The 15397-nt window shown below is 47.6% G+C and overlaps 1 protein-coding gene across 1 annotated transcript in view; it reads left to right on the forward strand.

Annotated features, from left to right (window-relative positions):
• HS6ST2 (heparan sulfate 6-O-sulfotransferase 2) overlaps positions 1-9846 on the forward strand; it is a 127341-nt gene extending 117495 nt beyond the window's left edge. The window contains exon 2 of the mRNA XM_032702304.1: positions 6952-9846. Coding sequence (XP_032558195.1) covers positions 6952-7654 — 703 coding nt within the window. The 3' untranslated portion in view covers positions 7655-9846. The remainder of the gene's footprint in view (positions 1-6951) is intronic.
• Positions 9847-15397: the final 5551 nt, after the last annotated feature.

The following is a 15397-nucleotide window of genomic DNA, read 5'->3' on the forward strand; positions in this document are numbered from 1 at the left end:
AGTTCAGTCCTTTTCCCAGCAGATCAGGTGGGTGGGATGAGTCTGGGCCCCTCTGCCCAGGGTTGCCACCCTTTCCCGTGCCAGACTCTGGGCTGGAGGCAGTGGATTGGGGACTGGCGCCAACGGCTGAGTCACTCTTCTGTTTGCTGAGTCTAAATACAGAAACTTGCTTCTCTCTTTATGCACCACTAAAAAAAAAAAAATAAGTAAAAAGGCGACTGCTCTTGCTGAATTGGTTGTGAGCAGGGGTATCCTGCAGAGATTTTAATAATACAGGCAATTATGAAATTAATACCACTCTGGCAGATCTGCAGGGCAGCTCTCCCCTCCACAGGCAACGCTGTGGACAATTAGTCTGTGCGTGAGGGTAGCTGGGAGCATGTGTGCGTGTGTGAGGCTGCATATTTTTTACTTGTTTGAAGCCTTATTTTCATTATCTTTGTGTGCATATGCCATGCCTGCACATAAATGAACGTGTACCTTGAGCTGCAAAATCGCTGCCTTCCTCTGTGCCTGAAATGCTGCTTTCTGCAGATCTTTCCTATTTGGTAATGTTACAGGCAATGATGGGCTGGTGTAATTGCTGTTCTTGAAAAATCCAGCTCCTTTTTATGGGTTCCTCTGGCACTTTTCTCCTGCTGCCGTTGCTGTGGGTAGGCTGCTGGCTTCCTACCCCCACCATTAGTGTTTCTAGACAAAACATCTCTGTGATTCATTGGGTGCTGATAGAAGTGAAAACATAATGATTACTTAGAGGAAATGTAAATTTACATTTGCTAACGGCTTTAATTCACAGTTCTGAAATACTTATCTCCTTTCCTCCGAGGTCCTTGTTCGGAGCTAATGCATGATTTGCCTCTGCCACCCTGAGACTCAGAGTAAAAGAATATAGTCCGTGGTACTTTTGCAGGCTGCTGCAGTGAAAAGGGGTGTTTGTTCTTCCTCCTCCTCCTCTCCCTCCCCATAATCTTTATCCTTCACTTCTTTAATTGATTTGTTCATCTAGATTTTACTATACTTTGAATTTTGGATGAGGCGGAGCTGGAAGTTTAGTTTAATTGGAATGACTGAATGAAGAGAGGTCTCGTAGGAACAAGTAGGAGCCAGCCCTGGGTCTCTTTGCTCAGCAGGAGCTGCACTGAGGTCCCTGGGGAGAGGAGAGAAGGGGAGCAGACCTGCTCAGATAACCCTGCAAGCGCCATGAAGGTAGCAGGGGAGGATCTGGCAAGGGCAGCTGGTCTGTGGATCCAGGACATGGAAGCAGCCACGGGACACTGGACATCAGATCTTCTCCCTGAAGCTCCCAGAGAGCATGACAGCCCCCCTTGCTCATCACCCACTCCAAGGTGGGGCCTGTTGCCCTTGTGTGTGGGGCCCGGGGCGCTGGGAGCACCGCGGGAAGCCCACGGGCAATGCTTCTCGGCTGCTGCCATTGCCATCCACATCACTGCTGCGAAGCATCTGGGACCAATCTGGAGTGGATGCAAACATTTGATTCCCAGCGCTGCCTCAGTGAGCTTGCCAAATATTTTGGCCTCATCTCTGTGAGTTGTGCTCTGTGGGAACAGCTCTTGGCAGGGAAGAAGTATTCCCATTTTGGGGGGAGGTTCCAAGCGTGGATGGTTGAGGCAGGAGAGGCTGTCACCAGGATGCTCACCCCTGTCCTTTTAATTGTGTCTCTAGGTGACAAAGTTCGTTAAGAATCTGAATGAGTCACAGTATTAAATGAATGCTTTGTCTCTCTCTGAGTGATCTCCAAACAGATGCCTGCCTCCAACAAATTAGGCAGCAGGGGTATTTCTGTTGGAGGAACAATTTGCGGTATTAGCAAATCAAATTCTCAGTGGGCCACTCTTGATGGGAATTAACCTCACCTTCTGGGAGTGAAGCACTCGGCACCCGACGTGGTGTAATTGAGTTTGACTTCTCGGAGAGATGTGGTGGGAATGATTGATCGACGGGGAGACCCTCTGCCAAAGATTAAAATCCATCAGCAGCTTCAGAGCCGTGCAGGGAGGGTTTCTGAGAGCAGGAACAAGGAATGTGAGACTCATGCCGTTCATGATCCTGACCTTCCATCATTGTCCGTGACTTTGCTGTCAAATAATCCCAAGCGGGGACATTTTCTGAGCTTTTTGGGGCGAGGGGGGAGTGCAGGAGCCCGCCAGCAGCACAGTTTCAGTTCACTGCTGGGAGCAGTGGAGACGGAGATGGGATCTCAGATCCGTGCACGTGGCCACAGTGTAGGAGCATCTTCCTCTGGTCAAATGAGCTGAGTGAGACAAGTTGGTGTCTCAAAAAAACCCCAAATTGCTCAGCTTTTGAAAGAATGGGTATGTGACTACTGTTTTATAAATAAGCTCTGTGGATTTCCATTCAGCAGCATGAGCAGTTTGTGGGGAACAGGGGAAGGACACCAATGTCCTTGTGCTGCTTGCCGGCTCTGGTGACTGTGCATTGTTTCTGGTGCCGGAGCACCAACCCTATGATTATTTCTCTTTTTTTGGTAGCTCAGTCCTTAATCCTTTGCATGATATGCTGAATCTGTGCTGCAGGGTTTTAGTTCATTTTATTTGCATTTCTACTGGATGTGGTACAAATCTCATCTGTCCCTTTGCCCCTGCCCATTCAGAGGGAACTTTCAAAATATCCGTCTTGGTTTCACACTGCCCTGTTAATGTACTGCAAAGTCCATGGACCAGGGGGAAAAAACCTCCCAGAGTAGGAAACATTCCCATGTTTCCTTACCTCCATCTCCACCCAAAGAGATGGAGATGCTTGTTCAAAATTGCCTCCTATTCACTGCACAAGCCCCGTTTGCAACTCCAAACGTCCTAGCCAGGCTTATCATCTGTATGAGCTTGACCTAGATACAAGGTGGTGTGCTTGAGCCAGCTTAAAACATAACCTTACTTTTGCCTGGTGAATGGGACTGCCCCAGTACTTTCCCTGGAAATCATAGCTCTGCTTCCGAAGCCCCGTGCTAAAGCTGTGTTTCCCTGGGTTAGTTTGTCCCTGAGCATAGCCTGGGGGGAGATTGGGATGTTCCCAGGGCTGCAGTGCTCCCTGTGCAAAGACTGTAGGTTTCTCACCCCCTGTAACCTACAAAGCCCTTCTTGCCATAGCCTCATTTCTGAGCAGAAATGGGAAAAGGTCACTCAGTCCCTCACCTACTGATCCATTTGCTAATGGATGTAATGGTGAGTGGATGTTCAGCTTTCAGCTCCCCTCTCCAGCCCCTTACCTCATAGCTCCATCAAGCCAGGCTCGGGTTTCCAGGCTGAAGGCATGGCAGCTGCCAGCATCTGACCTTCAGCCTCCCTCAACCTCAACAAGCAATTAAACAGGCAGGGCAGTGGGGTTGGGATGAGGTGTACCCTGACTTCAGGAGATTCTGACCTATTGGATGCTTAAGCAGAATCACCTCCTCCTCCCTTCTTTTCGGCGGAGCAGCTCTGCAGGTGAAGAGCCCCTTGAGCACTGTGGTATGGGTACCTGCATATCCCTTCCCTGGCAGCTTCTCCAGGCTCTGAAATCTCTGGCTTTACTCAGTGCTGTCATCCCCTGGGGTTTCACACCTCCTCACTTGGACTTCAATTTTTTTCTTTAATGATGCAATTAGAAGATTTATACAAGGATTCATTAAAAAAAAAAAAATCACTCGCTTGGAAAAACGGATTTTCATTCTTCCTCTGTGTTTGGCAGAGGTGGGGAAAGGGGAATAGCCACCTGGTAGCTCAGGGACATACCAGAAACAAATGACTGTCACGCCATCTCACATTCCTGATGCCTTCAGGGTCAACCTACTTTGTGAGTTGCCCTGGAGCTCCTTTTGTTTTCTGCTTCATGGGCACCCAGCTCAACTTTGACAGAAAAGCTGTTTTTCTGGTGAGTGCAACTCTAAGTTGGAGGGATGATTCACAGTAGTTTGAGCTCTACCTGCAAACACGTCTCAGGCTCTGAAGCACAAGCTTCAAGGAATGGGCAGGAGCTCAACACCCCCTTGTTAAGACGACAGAAAGAACAAGCTGTTACGTACAGAGCTAAAAATAATTGCAAAGCTTTGAGTCTTCCTCCCCGTTGCAGCAGAATGGTGCTCAAAGTGCTGATGGACGATTCCATCTCTGGCATGGCTCTGACTTGACGATGCATTAAAGCTTTTGTGACTTTTTGAAGCTCAGTTCAGATGAATGCAGAGCAGCGTGGCTGCTTTCCTGGAGCTGCCATGATTCCTAACTTGGAGGAAATGGCTTGGGGCAAACCCAAAAGCTGGTGTTCCCAGAAGGGTCAGCTCCTTTTTCAGTAGAATTTTAATAGGCAGACTTAAGAAGGGGGAAAATGCACAATGTAGCTGAAATTGACCCAGCAGCCGACAAAGCATCTCTCTCTAAGTCATTTCTTGAAAGCAGGATTCAGCTGGGAAGTAACAACAAGGAATAAATAACAGCAATGAGCATGTTTGCAAGGAGCTGGTGCTCAGGCCAGGTAGGACATGGGCTCTGTCTGGGGCATCCCATAAGTAGCCCTGCCAATGGCCTGGCATCCCCAAGCACGGGGTGCTGAGGGACAACCAGACACCTTCAGGCTCACTGCAGAGTCCAGTGAGCATCTTTACTCAGCCTCATCTCCTGTTCTCCCTGGACTGCAGCACTTCTCCCTGACAGGTGCTGATGGAGATATCCAGTGGGATGAGGCTGCCAGCCACCCAGGCTGACGGTGATTCCTTACAACACAGCCTCTTCCACCAACACACAAGTTTTTTATTCATTCTTTTGTTTTTACAACAGCAGCCAAGGGAGATGCTTTGTCACGGCCGCCTGTGACCAGAGGGCACAAAGGGAGAGTGGCTGAAAGGTTTGAACTATAATAAAACGCCCGCTGGATCGATCTTGGCTCAGGATTTGTTTCCCTTCTTGCATTAACTTCCCATTGATTTCTGTGATGACCTTAGAGCACATGGCTTGGTTGGCCCTCTCCCTTAGCTGGCAGCACCCCTGTGCCTGCACCCCAGTCTCCTCCCAGCCTTGCTGAACTGCTGATGGGTCAGCTCATACAAGGAGCTCTAGGGTAAGCAGGGCTTTGCTTTCGCCTCCTCAGTCATCAGATGTTTGTTGCTGAGTATTAGTTGCTATAGTTAGTGCAGAGGTTAGTGCTATATGGTTGGTTCATTATTTTAGTGCAGTATCCCAATAAACTAGATCCAAGGGTGAGAAGTCGTGACAGAATTTAAAGAAGGGACTTGAGTTTGCCCCAGAGATGCCCCATTTCCCATGTTGGGGACCCTGACAAGGCTGTGTCGCTGCTGCACCAAAGGAGCCTGTGGCACAAGCATGACCAGGGACAGCTCCTGCTTGTGGGAGTGACTGGTTGAGGTGCTCAAGGAAAGCCCTTTCCCTTTGGCAGGTCGGTTCTCCAATGCTACCAGAGACCTGCTGAGGTAAGACAGAGGTCTTGAAGAGGTCTCACTCATGAAAGTGAGCTTTGTTCTTGCGTCCTGTTACCTCTGACTCTCACTGAAATCATTGAATGGCACTTTTGGGGAAAAGGGCCTTCCTTGGGGTCATGGCAGGGTTTTGGCTCCCCTTGTTCTGTGAATCTGTGGTCAAATCCCTCAGAGGCAGGAGGGGTGACAGCAGCATTTGGGTGAGGGTGGGGATGGTGATGGTGCCAATTGTGGTGTCCTGGCTCCAAGTATGAGGTGCTGTTGTTTCCAGCCACTGATGCTGAACTGGGCTGCTTGGCTTTATTTGGTTTTGCATGTTTATTGTACTTTCTACTTACTCAATTATTTATGAGTGTGGATGTTCTAAATAGGAAGAGGAATAGTGACTCTCCAGGTTTCCTTTCCCCTGTGCTGTTGGATCCTTTTTGTGCTTGCGATTCATTTTTTAGTTCACCCAGAGACAATTTTCTGTAAAACATTGACATCTAGTGGCTTTTCTGCTGAAGGAAGCGATAGGGAACAAAAGTTTGACTGAGGGGTGGCCACTCATGATGCCACTTGGGAAAGCAAATGAATATCCTTCTTCTCCTTACACAGCACCAAGGACACGACAATCACACCCCAAGGGCGCAGGGCTCCTGGGCACACACTCCTCAGTGTCCTTGTACTGGAGGAGTGGCCTTCCCTGGCAGGACAATTTGCTTATTGAGCTACTTTAATTCTATTTACTTAAGCAGGTAGCTGGTATCCTGACTGTTCCTCCTGCACCATTGCCAAGGCCATGGTTGTGTTAGTGAAGGTGCAAAAAGCATGTCCTTTGCATGACTTTAGGCTGTGACAGTGGACAACATGGTGTTTGATGGTGGATATTAATATGTAACCCAGAGTGAGCTCTTAATGCTATACCTATGGTTGAGCTTGCAACTTTTCCAGCTGGTGGGTTCTCTGGGGCAGCACATGCCCTGCATGTGCCACCATCCTGTTGCTCCAAACCAAAGCCAGCACCTCCCTTGGAAACCTTTTCTCTTACAAAATGCTGCAATGCATCCTTTATTTTCCTGTTAGTCACTTAGCTCTCCTTTCTCATCATTGCAGTCCTGTATTAAAAGAGCCAGAGCTACCTGTGTCCTGCTTGGGTTGGGGCTTACATCCTGGGAGATACTTTGATTATTCTCCAAGGTCTGGGGAGAGCATCAACTGGGACACCAGCAGGAGCATGTTGCCACATGGGCAGCCCAACACAGAGGGAAATTTTGGGTTCCCCTCACCTTTGTAGAGGCAACATCTGTTCAACAGAGTGTGTGTGCAGGTACATAACAACCTTCCCACTCCCCCAGGAATTTGTTCAGCCATCCTTCACCCTGCAGTGGTGAGCACACGGAGGAGCACGCTACAGGCAGGAAAGCCTCTTAAGTGCATCTCTGGGTTCCTATTGATTTTGAACATTAATGCACTGTGCACTGAAGACACACGGGACTAAACACTCTGTTTTCCTTTCCCCTTGGCAGGAATTTCTACTATATCACCATCCTGCGTGACCCCGTCTCCCGATACCTGAGCGAATGGCGCCACGTCCAGCGAGGAGCGACGTGGAAGGCGTCCCTGCATGTCTGTGATGGCCGGTCCCCAACCACCGAGGAGCTGCCCAGCTGCTACACGGGGGACGACTGGTCGGGCTGTTCCCTGCAGGAGTTCATGGATTGCCCCTACAACCTGGCCAACAACCGCCAGGTCCGCATGCTCTCCGACCTCAGCCTGGTGGGATGCTACAATCTGTCGGTCATGCCTGAGGAGCAGAGAAATAAGGTTCTGCTGGACAGTGCCAAGGAGAACCTGAAGCGCATGGCCTTCTTCGGCCTGACCGAATTCCAGCGCAAGACTCAGTATCTCTTTGAGAAGACTTTCAACATGAACTTCATCTCGCCGTTCACGCAGTACAATAGCACAAGGGCCTCCAGCGTGGAGATAGACAAGCAGACTCAGCAGCGCATCGAGGCCCTCAATTTTTTAGACATGGAATTGTACGATTATGCAAAAGACCTGTTTTTGCAGCGGTACCAGTACATGCGGCAGAAGGAGCACCAGGAGGCGCGGCGGAAACGCCAGGAGCAGCGGAAGATCCTGCGGGCGAAGCAGGCGCACCTGAGGGAGCAGGGAGAGAACAGCTCCAGCACTGACTACATAGGGAACGTGGAGCGGTGGCGGCGGTAGTGGGGGGCACTCGCCGGGCACCGAAACGAAGCGGGACCGAACCCCAACCTGCAAATCGGAGACGACAAACGACGCTTCTTGAGGGTCCGAAGCAAAAAGAGGTTAAAATGTTGCCTTTGCAGTTGCCTTTGCAGTAAATGTTGTACTGTACGTGGAACACTTAATCTTAGCGTGTAATTAAATTGTCCTTTTTAGGTTTGTTGGATTATTTATGAAATACAGGAGCCGAGTCGGCTCATCGGAAATGTTTGCTTGGACATTTATTTAAAAGAAAAGAAAGAAAAAAATTATCCTTAAATTAGCTATGAGTACAAAATGGGATGCTGGAAAATGTTTATGGTGCTCGGCTGAAATCTATCTGGGAAGCAAACTCATTTCCTAATAACGAGCATTTAGCATACTCTCACAATACAGTATATGAGCAAAACCTTTTCCTTTTGATTTTATCTTTATTTTAACAATGTGTTTTCAAGGGCACCGACTGCTTATGATATTTACCAAGTTAATGAATGGACAATGAAGGGAACAGTAAAGGTCTAGAAAAATTATCGACTAGTTTTATGTATAATATTGGCTTTTAAAATGAATAGAAGTAATTTCTCTAGTTATATAAATATTTAAAATTTTAAACTTTTTCTACCTACTGCTGTTTAGAATTTTAAGCTTGATCTATCTCATATTAAAAAAAAGGAAAAAAAATCATACATACTTTTCTGAACTCAATGCCAATGTTATAGACACTGTTTTGAGACTTTTTCAGGGCAGTATGATTTTAACCATTCTGGAAAAGTTGCAGCACACTCTCATGTTTGTTTCATAAAGCCTTTTCCAAATTATAATCCTGTGACAGTGTCTCATTTTAAGTCTTTCTTACCCATTAGAATACATAATGCTGAATTTATCGTTCCTTAATAATTGGTGTTATAAACTGGATGAAATTATGTTGCGGATATTTGTGTAGTGTCTTTAAAAAGTCATAAAATTCTCTAATCCCAGCAATATTTTGAAGAGAATTGCTTAATGGAAGTAGATTTACACTTGAATTAGGATTTACTTCCAGTAAATCTTTGCTACACCAGATAAGAACAGGGCTTTTTTTTTTTTCCTATGCTCTTGAGCCCTTCTTAGCAATGACAGATGAGCGAAGACTGAAAATGACAGAAGCCAATTTTACCATAGCCATAGTTACACGGGATGAGAAGGTGGTGTGATACATGGGGTGCAGCAGCTTGCTCCTGAGCAGGCTTTGCTGGGACACAGGGTGCAGAGCTGGAGCCGGGCCAGGCTCACCCGCAGCCCTCCGGCCTCACCCAGACTGACAGGGAGAGCAGACGGGGCAGGTGGTGCGAGGGGCTCCTATAAATCTCTATGCAAAAAAATAAAAAAACCTCTGCAAGGCTTGGGCTAGACATTCAGCAAGTTCAGAAAATCCATACGCAGCCTGCAGCGCTCCCGAGCTTGGCACTGAGCGGAGATCCCAGAGCGGGTGCGCAGATGGAGGCACCCGGAAAGGGCCCTCTGTGTCCCCGTGGACACGATGCTTACAAGGCTCACTTGCACTATTGCCTTTCACCTGTAATACTCTATACACTATGAAGGCAGGGGGGCAGAAGATGAGGCAGAAGGCTTTAAAACAATCTTACGGCTCCACGCCTGAGTTACTTGGAAGCCGTTTTCCATCTGATGTTGTGTGGCAGCCTGGGGGCAGAAATCCTGCCGGGGGCAAGCAGAGAGCAAAGCAGCAGCAAACCAATACCCTGCGTTAGCAGCTTCAAGAAGAGAATAACTTCATGTACAGCAATTTTTTTTTTTTAAATGAGAACTGCAGTTGTCAATATGATGTCTCTGTTGTATTTTGGTTTTTACAGGGGAAAATAAAACTGAAAGGCACTGCTGTAAACAGGACTTAACCGTGGGCGAGCTGGAGGCCTGTTGCAGGAGGTGCATCTTGTTTTTATGCTGTGGTGTGCATGGTTTACAGAGACTAGTTGCATTTTCTTTGTGTATACTGTTTTATTGTATATAAGGGATGTACGAATATAAGGATACCATTTTGTCATAACCATATCAAATTCTACTGATTTCCACCGTAGACGCTGTCTTATTGTGTAGATTTACAGGCCAATCCACTGACTTTGATTGTGTAATTTAACAATAGAACTGATAAATAAAATTTAACTACAGACTTCTGATTTTCATGTGCTTATTTCTTTTTCTGCACTGGGAGCTGTGCAGTTCAGAATGAATGGTAATTCCATGAATGAAATAGCAGTTGACAGCAAGGATATGAGTTTGAAATCATGGCTTTTCTGAAGTGTATTTAAACTACAGCTTTCAAGGGCAAAGCCACTGTGGACTTTCTCTGGTTCAGGAGTTACTGTGGAGTTATGGCTGCTTTTCTGAGCAGTCCTCAGAAAAACAAGCTGTGGTCTCTGGTGATTTTAAGTATGATTGTCAATGTTCTGCAGCATTAAGGAATTCTTTCTCTGTGTGTACATATATGTGTGTTTATGCATATGATTTTTTTTTCCTTTATGTGATAACCCTCTGTTTTTGCTCCAGGAGGAGGCTGCCTAGCCACTGACTTCCAGTGCATCCTGCTGTATCACTCCTGGGGACATTTTTAAACACACACACAAAAAAAAAGACAAAACCAGAATTGGATGCAAAAGCACGTAAGAATTAATTAAGCCATAGTGCCCCAAATCAAATAGAAAAAATCGTGTTGTAGAATCACAGAACCATAAAATGGTTTGGATTGGAAGGGACCTTAAAGCTCATCTAGTTCCAAGCCCCCTGCCATGACAGGAAAACCTTCCACTAGACCAGGTTGCTCCAAGTTCCATCCAGCCTGACCTTGAACACTTCCAGGATGGGGCAGCCACAGAGCGACCTGTGCCAGGGCCTCACCCTCACAGGGAAGAACTTCTTCCTAATATCTAGTGTATATCTGCCCTCTTTCAGTTTGAAGCCATTAACCCTTGTCCTGTCACACCATGCCCTTGTCACAACTTCCTCTCCAGCTCTCTTGGAGCATCTTCAGGTGCTGGAAGGGGCTCTGAGTTGTCCCCAGAGTCTTCTCCAAGCTGAACAACCTGAGCTCTCTCAGCCTGTCTCTATAGCAGAGGTTCTCTAGCCCTCTGAGCATTTTCTTGGGCAGAGATGCCATAAAGATACTTGTTTAGAATTTGGATGAAGGCATTTTTCTCTTGGTGGTTGTAAAAGGTCCACAGGTTTGCCAGACTTGCAGCAGGACAGTTGACATGAAGGTGTCTGTGGGAGACCTTACCTTGACCTGGTTGAATTCCCGTGCAAGGACAGAGCTGCCCTTCCTCTTCCAAGTACCTGCAGTGGCATCTTACTTCTGTGAGCCTTTTTGAGTGATGGGGAGTGGGGAATGGAGAGGTCTGCCAGCAGACCTGCATTTGACTGCCTCTATAGACAGGTCTATGACTGCACTGAGAGAGCTGCTGGTGGAGCTGCTACTGGGATAGAGGTCATGCAGGATGCCTCCCTGCAGCTAAAAAGCACCCAGCAGTGGAGTCTGGCATAAAACTAATTGGGATTGCCTTTGGAATGGAGTACTTTGACAGCTGAAAAAACTGTTACTTTAGGAGAGGAAGAATGGAAGAGGAGGGGATGTGTTTGCACAGACAAAGTTCAGAAACTGAGGAGCTACAGCAGTGAGTAAAGTGACTTTCAAACCCTCCGGTGAGTTTTGAAAAGCCTGGAGACACATTAAGAAAACTCTTCTGAGCACTGAGATGCCTCTTAAGTTTGCAGGGATAGAAAGGGATGTCAGCACCATTGGCACTCCCAGCATCAGCCTGGGGTAGTCAGTGTGGAGCCAAAGGCTGCACTGGAGATGGAGATGTGTGTTGGTTCCTTTTGCTCTCCAAAAGATTGGAAAGTTGATGCCTGTGAGACCTTTGTGGCCTTGCAAAGGGTTGCATTTGGGGCTAATAGTTTGGGACTGAAGTTTTCCTAAAGGGTGCCTGGTACGCAAAGGTTGTTGGGGGTGAACTGTGCAGCTGATTTTTGTCCTTTACAACCTCTTTATATAACATATGATATATTTTAGTGTGCTGTAATATGTTTGCTTCCAATTATGTCATTTTTGAGTAAAATGAACTGACGGATTTTTTGTATAATTTTTTTAATTCACACATTATCCAAAATTATCAGAGCCATGAATAACACCTGACAGATACCAGTGCAATTCAGCTATTTCAGTTCATGAAATCAGTGAGGAAAGGAGAGGGAAACTTGATACATCTCCTCTCTTAAATTTGAGCCAGAAATATCAGATAATTGAGAGAACCTGTCAAACTAATGCAAACCCTCAGCTGCAGACCCAGTCTACTGGACTGGCCCAGTGTTCCCAGGGAGGCACAGAGGGCAGCTCTGGGTGGAGAGGTGATCCTTATGGAGACATTTTCTGCAGGAGAAATATTTTCCAAGCAGGTGATAAATTTAAATCTTTCACTTACTAAAAATATCCCTGTCTCCAAAGTATTTGGGAGGAGCTGGGGATGCTTTGGCTATTGCTGGACCCTGCTGAGGTGGCACTGTGTGGGAGGAGAAAAGCGGAGGGTCCGTCTCTCCTCGTGTGGGAATGTGGATGCTGGGATGGGGACCTGGGATCTCCTACCTCCAAAGTGGATGGAGCCGTGACAAACCAAGCCATGATCTGAACAAGGGTGGGATCTGGGCTCTGGGGGCAGCTGGCACTCTGTCCTTCCTGCCCCGCTGGCAGCTGTGGCTCCGTGCGGCGCAGAGGAACAGCCTGCACGAACCTTCCTGTGCAAATAGCACAGCGTCTGAACTCTTACCTATGAAATTCAATTCTGGGTTTCCTAAAGCAATCTCCCTGTTCCACCAGCCTCATCAGGGAAGAGTGTAATTTCATTTAATCCATTTCTTGAGTTCAGAGTCAACGGCGTTGCCATCATGCTAATATCACTGCTCTGCCATCTCTAGAGACGGAGTGACGAGTTTAGACCTGAAATCGAATTTGGCTCTGAGCTTCCAGAGGATCTATCAGCCAAATTACCCTTAGTCTCTGCCCAGAAGCTCTGTCATGCAGTTTAGCTCTGCAAGGATGCATTAGGCCAGGCAGGAGAGGTTATATCGCTTTTTGTTTTGGGAGCAATGAAATGCTGAAACAATCTATATGCAAAGCAATCAAAATAGTTATAGTGAGGGCTGAGTGTTCATTTTCAGGACAAAACAGCCACTGCCTTTTGGTATCCTCAGCTATTTAATTTATGTATTCCCTTGTATGACTGCAAATAAGGCTTTCACTTGGAAGGATTTTCACAAGCAGTTGTTGACATAAACCTCTATGTAAACTGTATAAACTATAGAGATTAATGTCAAATATATGTATTTTCTAATGGCCATTCATGGACAGAGGGCTGCAAATGACTCCTGGCACAAATTTACTCAAGCCCTCTTTGTGTTAATGAGGTCTCAGCTCCAGAGCCTCAGTTGGTGGTCAGTGGCACAGCACTTGTTTTGGCAGTCAGTAGTAAATTTTCTGATAAATGAAGCTTGGGAATGATGAGAGCTATATGGCAAAGGATGGGTTCAAGAGATATTTAGGCCAAAGCTCTGTGTTTTGAGGTTCTCAGCTAACAGTTCAATGTCTTTGAAATTACATTCTTCTTTTAAAAGCTGTCTTTAAATTGTAAAGGTAATCTGTAACGGTCTCAAATGATCCACAAGCTGAATTAAGCCTTTGATTTCAGGTTAAATGGTTTAGCCTGACTCGGGATGGAAATGTTGTGATCCTTTCCTTTCAAAAAGCCCTACAAATATAATTTAATTTTTTGAGGTGGACTGCAGCTGGCAGCTGGGTGTGAGACCTGGAGCAGTTTCCCAGGGAAGGAAGGATGCTCCAGCTTTTCCAGTGGAGTCTCCACTCCTGTCCCCACAGCAGGAGCCACTGCTCTATGACTGTAAGGGAAGCAGAGCCTTGAGGGATCTGTAACCCCTTTGTAATCTATTCCTGGTGCTTGATACAGCAACAGCTCTGTAATGGTATTAATATTAGGTGGAGCACATGAAAAGTATTATTTTGTGCCACATAAGCAGGTGGATAGGGGGGTTATGCCGCATGAGAGATGTGTGCTCCACAGGGGGAAACTGGGAATTTCCCCTCTGGGCATGGCAAGCTGGGAAGCGTATTAATAGACATCATTACATTAGAATAATTGCTGTGGAATCAGCAAGCGCGTACATAATCTTTAATGCCTGGGAAATCTCACACAGTTTCAAAATAATTAAAAGTGGGATTAATCTAGATGCCAGACAACGCCTGCCTAATTACTAATGAATAAAGCCGTCTGAATGGCTGCAGCACCCTCAGCAGCATCAGCTGCTCCAGGACTTTGAAGTCAATCCCCTGCTAATGGGCGATAGGGCAGGGGCGGTTCCCGCAGGCTGCAATTGTCTGGAGGTCAGTGAGGGCCCACCCGGCCCGGTCTGGGGAGATGCTGCTGCGGGCTGGGGGCACAGGGTGGATCGGGCGTGGTGCCCTGGGACCAGCCACGCCCTCCTGGAGCATCCACGGTTGTGCAGCTGCTCTCCGTGTCGCTGGGAGCTGGCCCCAGGTCGGCCCCACGGCAGGGATTTTGAGGTAAGGGGATGCAGAAAGTGGTTACGTGGCTGGGTGAGAAACCTCAGCTGGGCATGGGCCCTTAGCGCCTCTGAGCAGAAGGACCTGTGCGAAAAGGTGCCCAGTGGGAAGATGATCTGTCCCCACACAAGAAGATGATCTGTTCCCAGTCTTTATGGGGATTTTTGTGTTCTCCGGGGAATCGCCACACCTGCAGTGTTTGAAACTATACCAGAGCCTGGAATGTGACCATTACTTTGGAAGTCACTAAAGACTGGTGAGCCTTGAGCACGTTAGTCCTCTTTTCAGAGGCACTTCTGGGAGCAGGAACTCCATTCTGCTGGTGCAGAGCAGCAGCATTAGGACTGCTCAGGAAGGGAGAGTGGGGGCACAAAGACAGACTGTCCATGGTGAGTCCTTGTCACAGCCCTGTGCCCCTCTGCACTGCCATGCTTTGGGCAGCACTGCTATATTTCATCTGCATCCATACTGGGATTGCTCACAGGATCCCTCCATGGCTCAGCCATGGCCATCCCAGATCCTGCCCAGGAAGCCCACATGCACTAGGCTCTGCCAGAATAACACTGGCTGCTGGGGCTGATTCGACATGTGGGGAGGCAGTGCCAGCACCACAACAGGCAGAAGGGGTAAGGTTGGCAACAGCAGCTTTCCCAAGCAGTCCTCAAGCTGTGTCCTCAAGCTCCATTGTGGAGAGAACACAAATTACAATTAACGAAGTCCTGCCCTCCTCCGATGCCCTTCAGAGCACATTCCACACGGAGGCTGCCTGGCCATCCATACGGATGGTGTGTGGGCTGACTCTGCAGGGACTCCGTGGTGCTGCTGACTCACACGCCGTGCAGCTTCCCCTCGTCACCGGGTCACACCATTGCAATGCTGCTGCTTTTTTTTTTATTATTCCCTTTTTATGGCCTTGCTGGGAAAATGCTGCATCGGCGTCAGTGCGTGCAAAGTGCTGCCTGCAGAATTCTAACTCCCTCCCAGGGCCTTTCGGGATGTCGCTGCCAGTCTGGAAGGAGTCGTGCTGGCTCTTTGTCAAACATCACATTGATTTTAAAATTACTCTGATGGCTCTTTAAGTCAGTGCACTTTTTGTGGCCCTC

Source organism: Chiroxiphia lanceolata, chromosome 14 (genome assembly GCF_009829145.1).
Source record: "Chiroxiphia lanceolata isolate bChiLan1 chromosome 14, bChiLan1.pri, whole genome shotgun sequence".
NCBI lineage: Eukaryota > Metazoa > Chordata > Aves > Passeriformes > Pipridae > Chiroxiphia > Chiroxiphia lanceolata.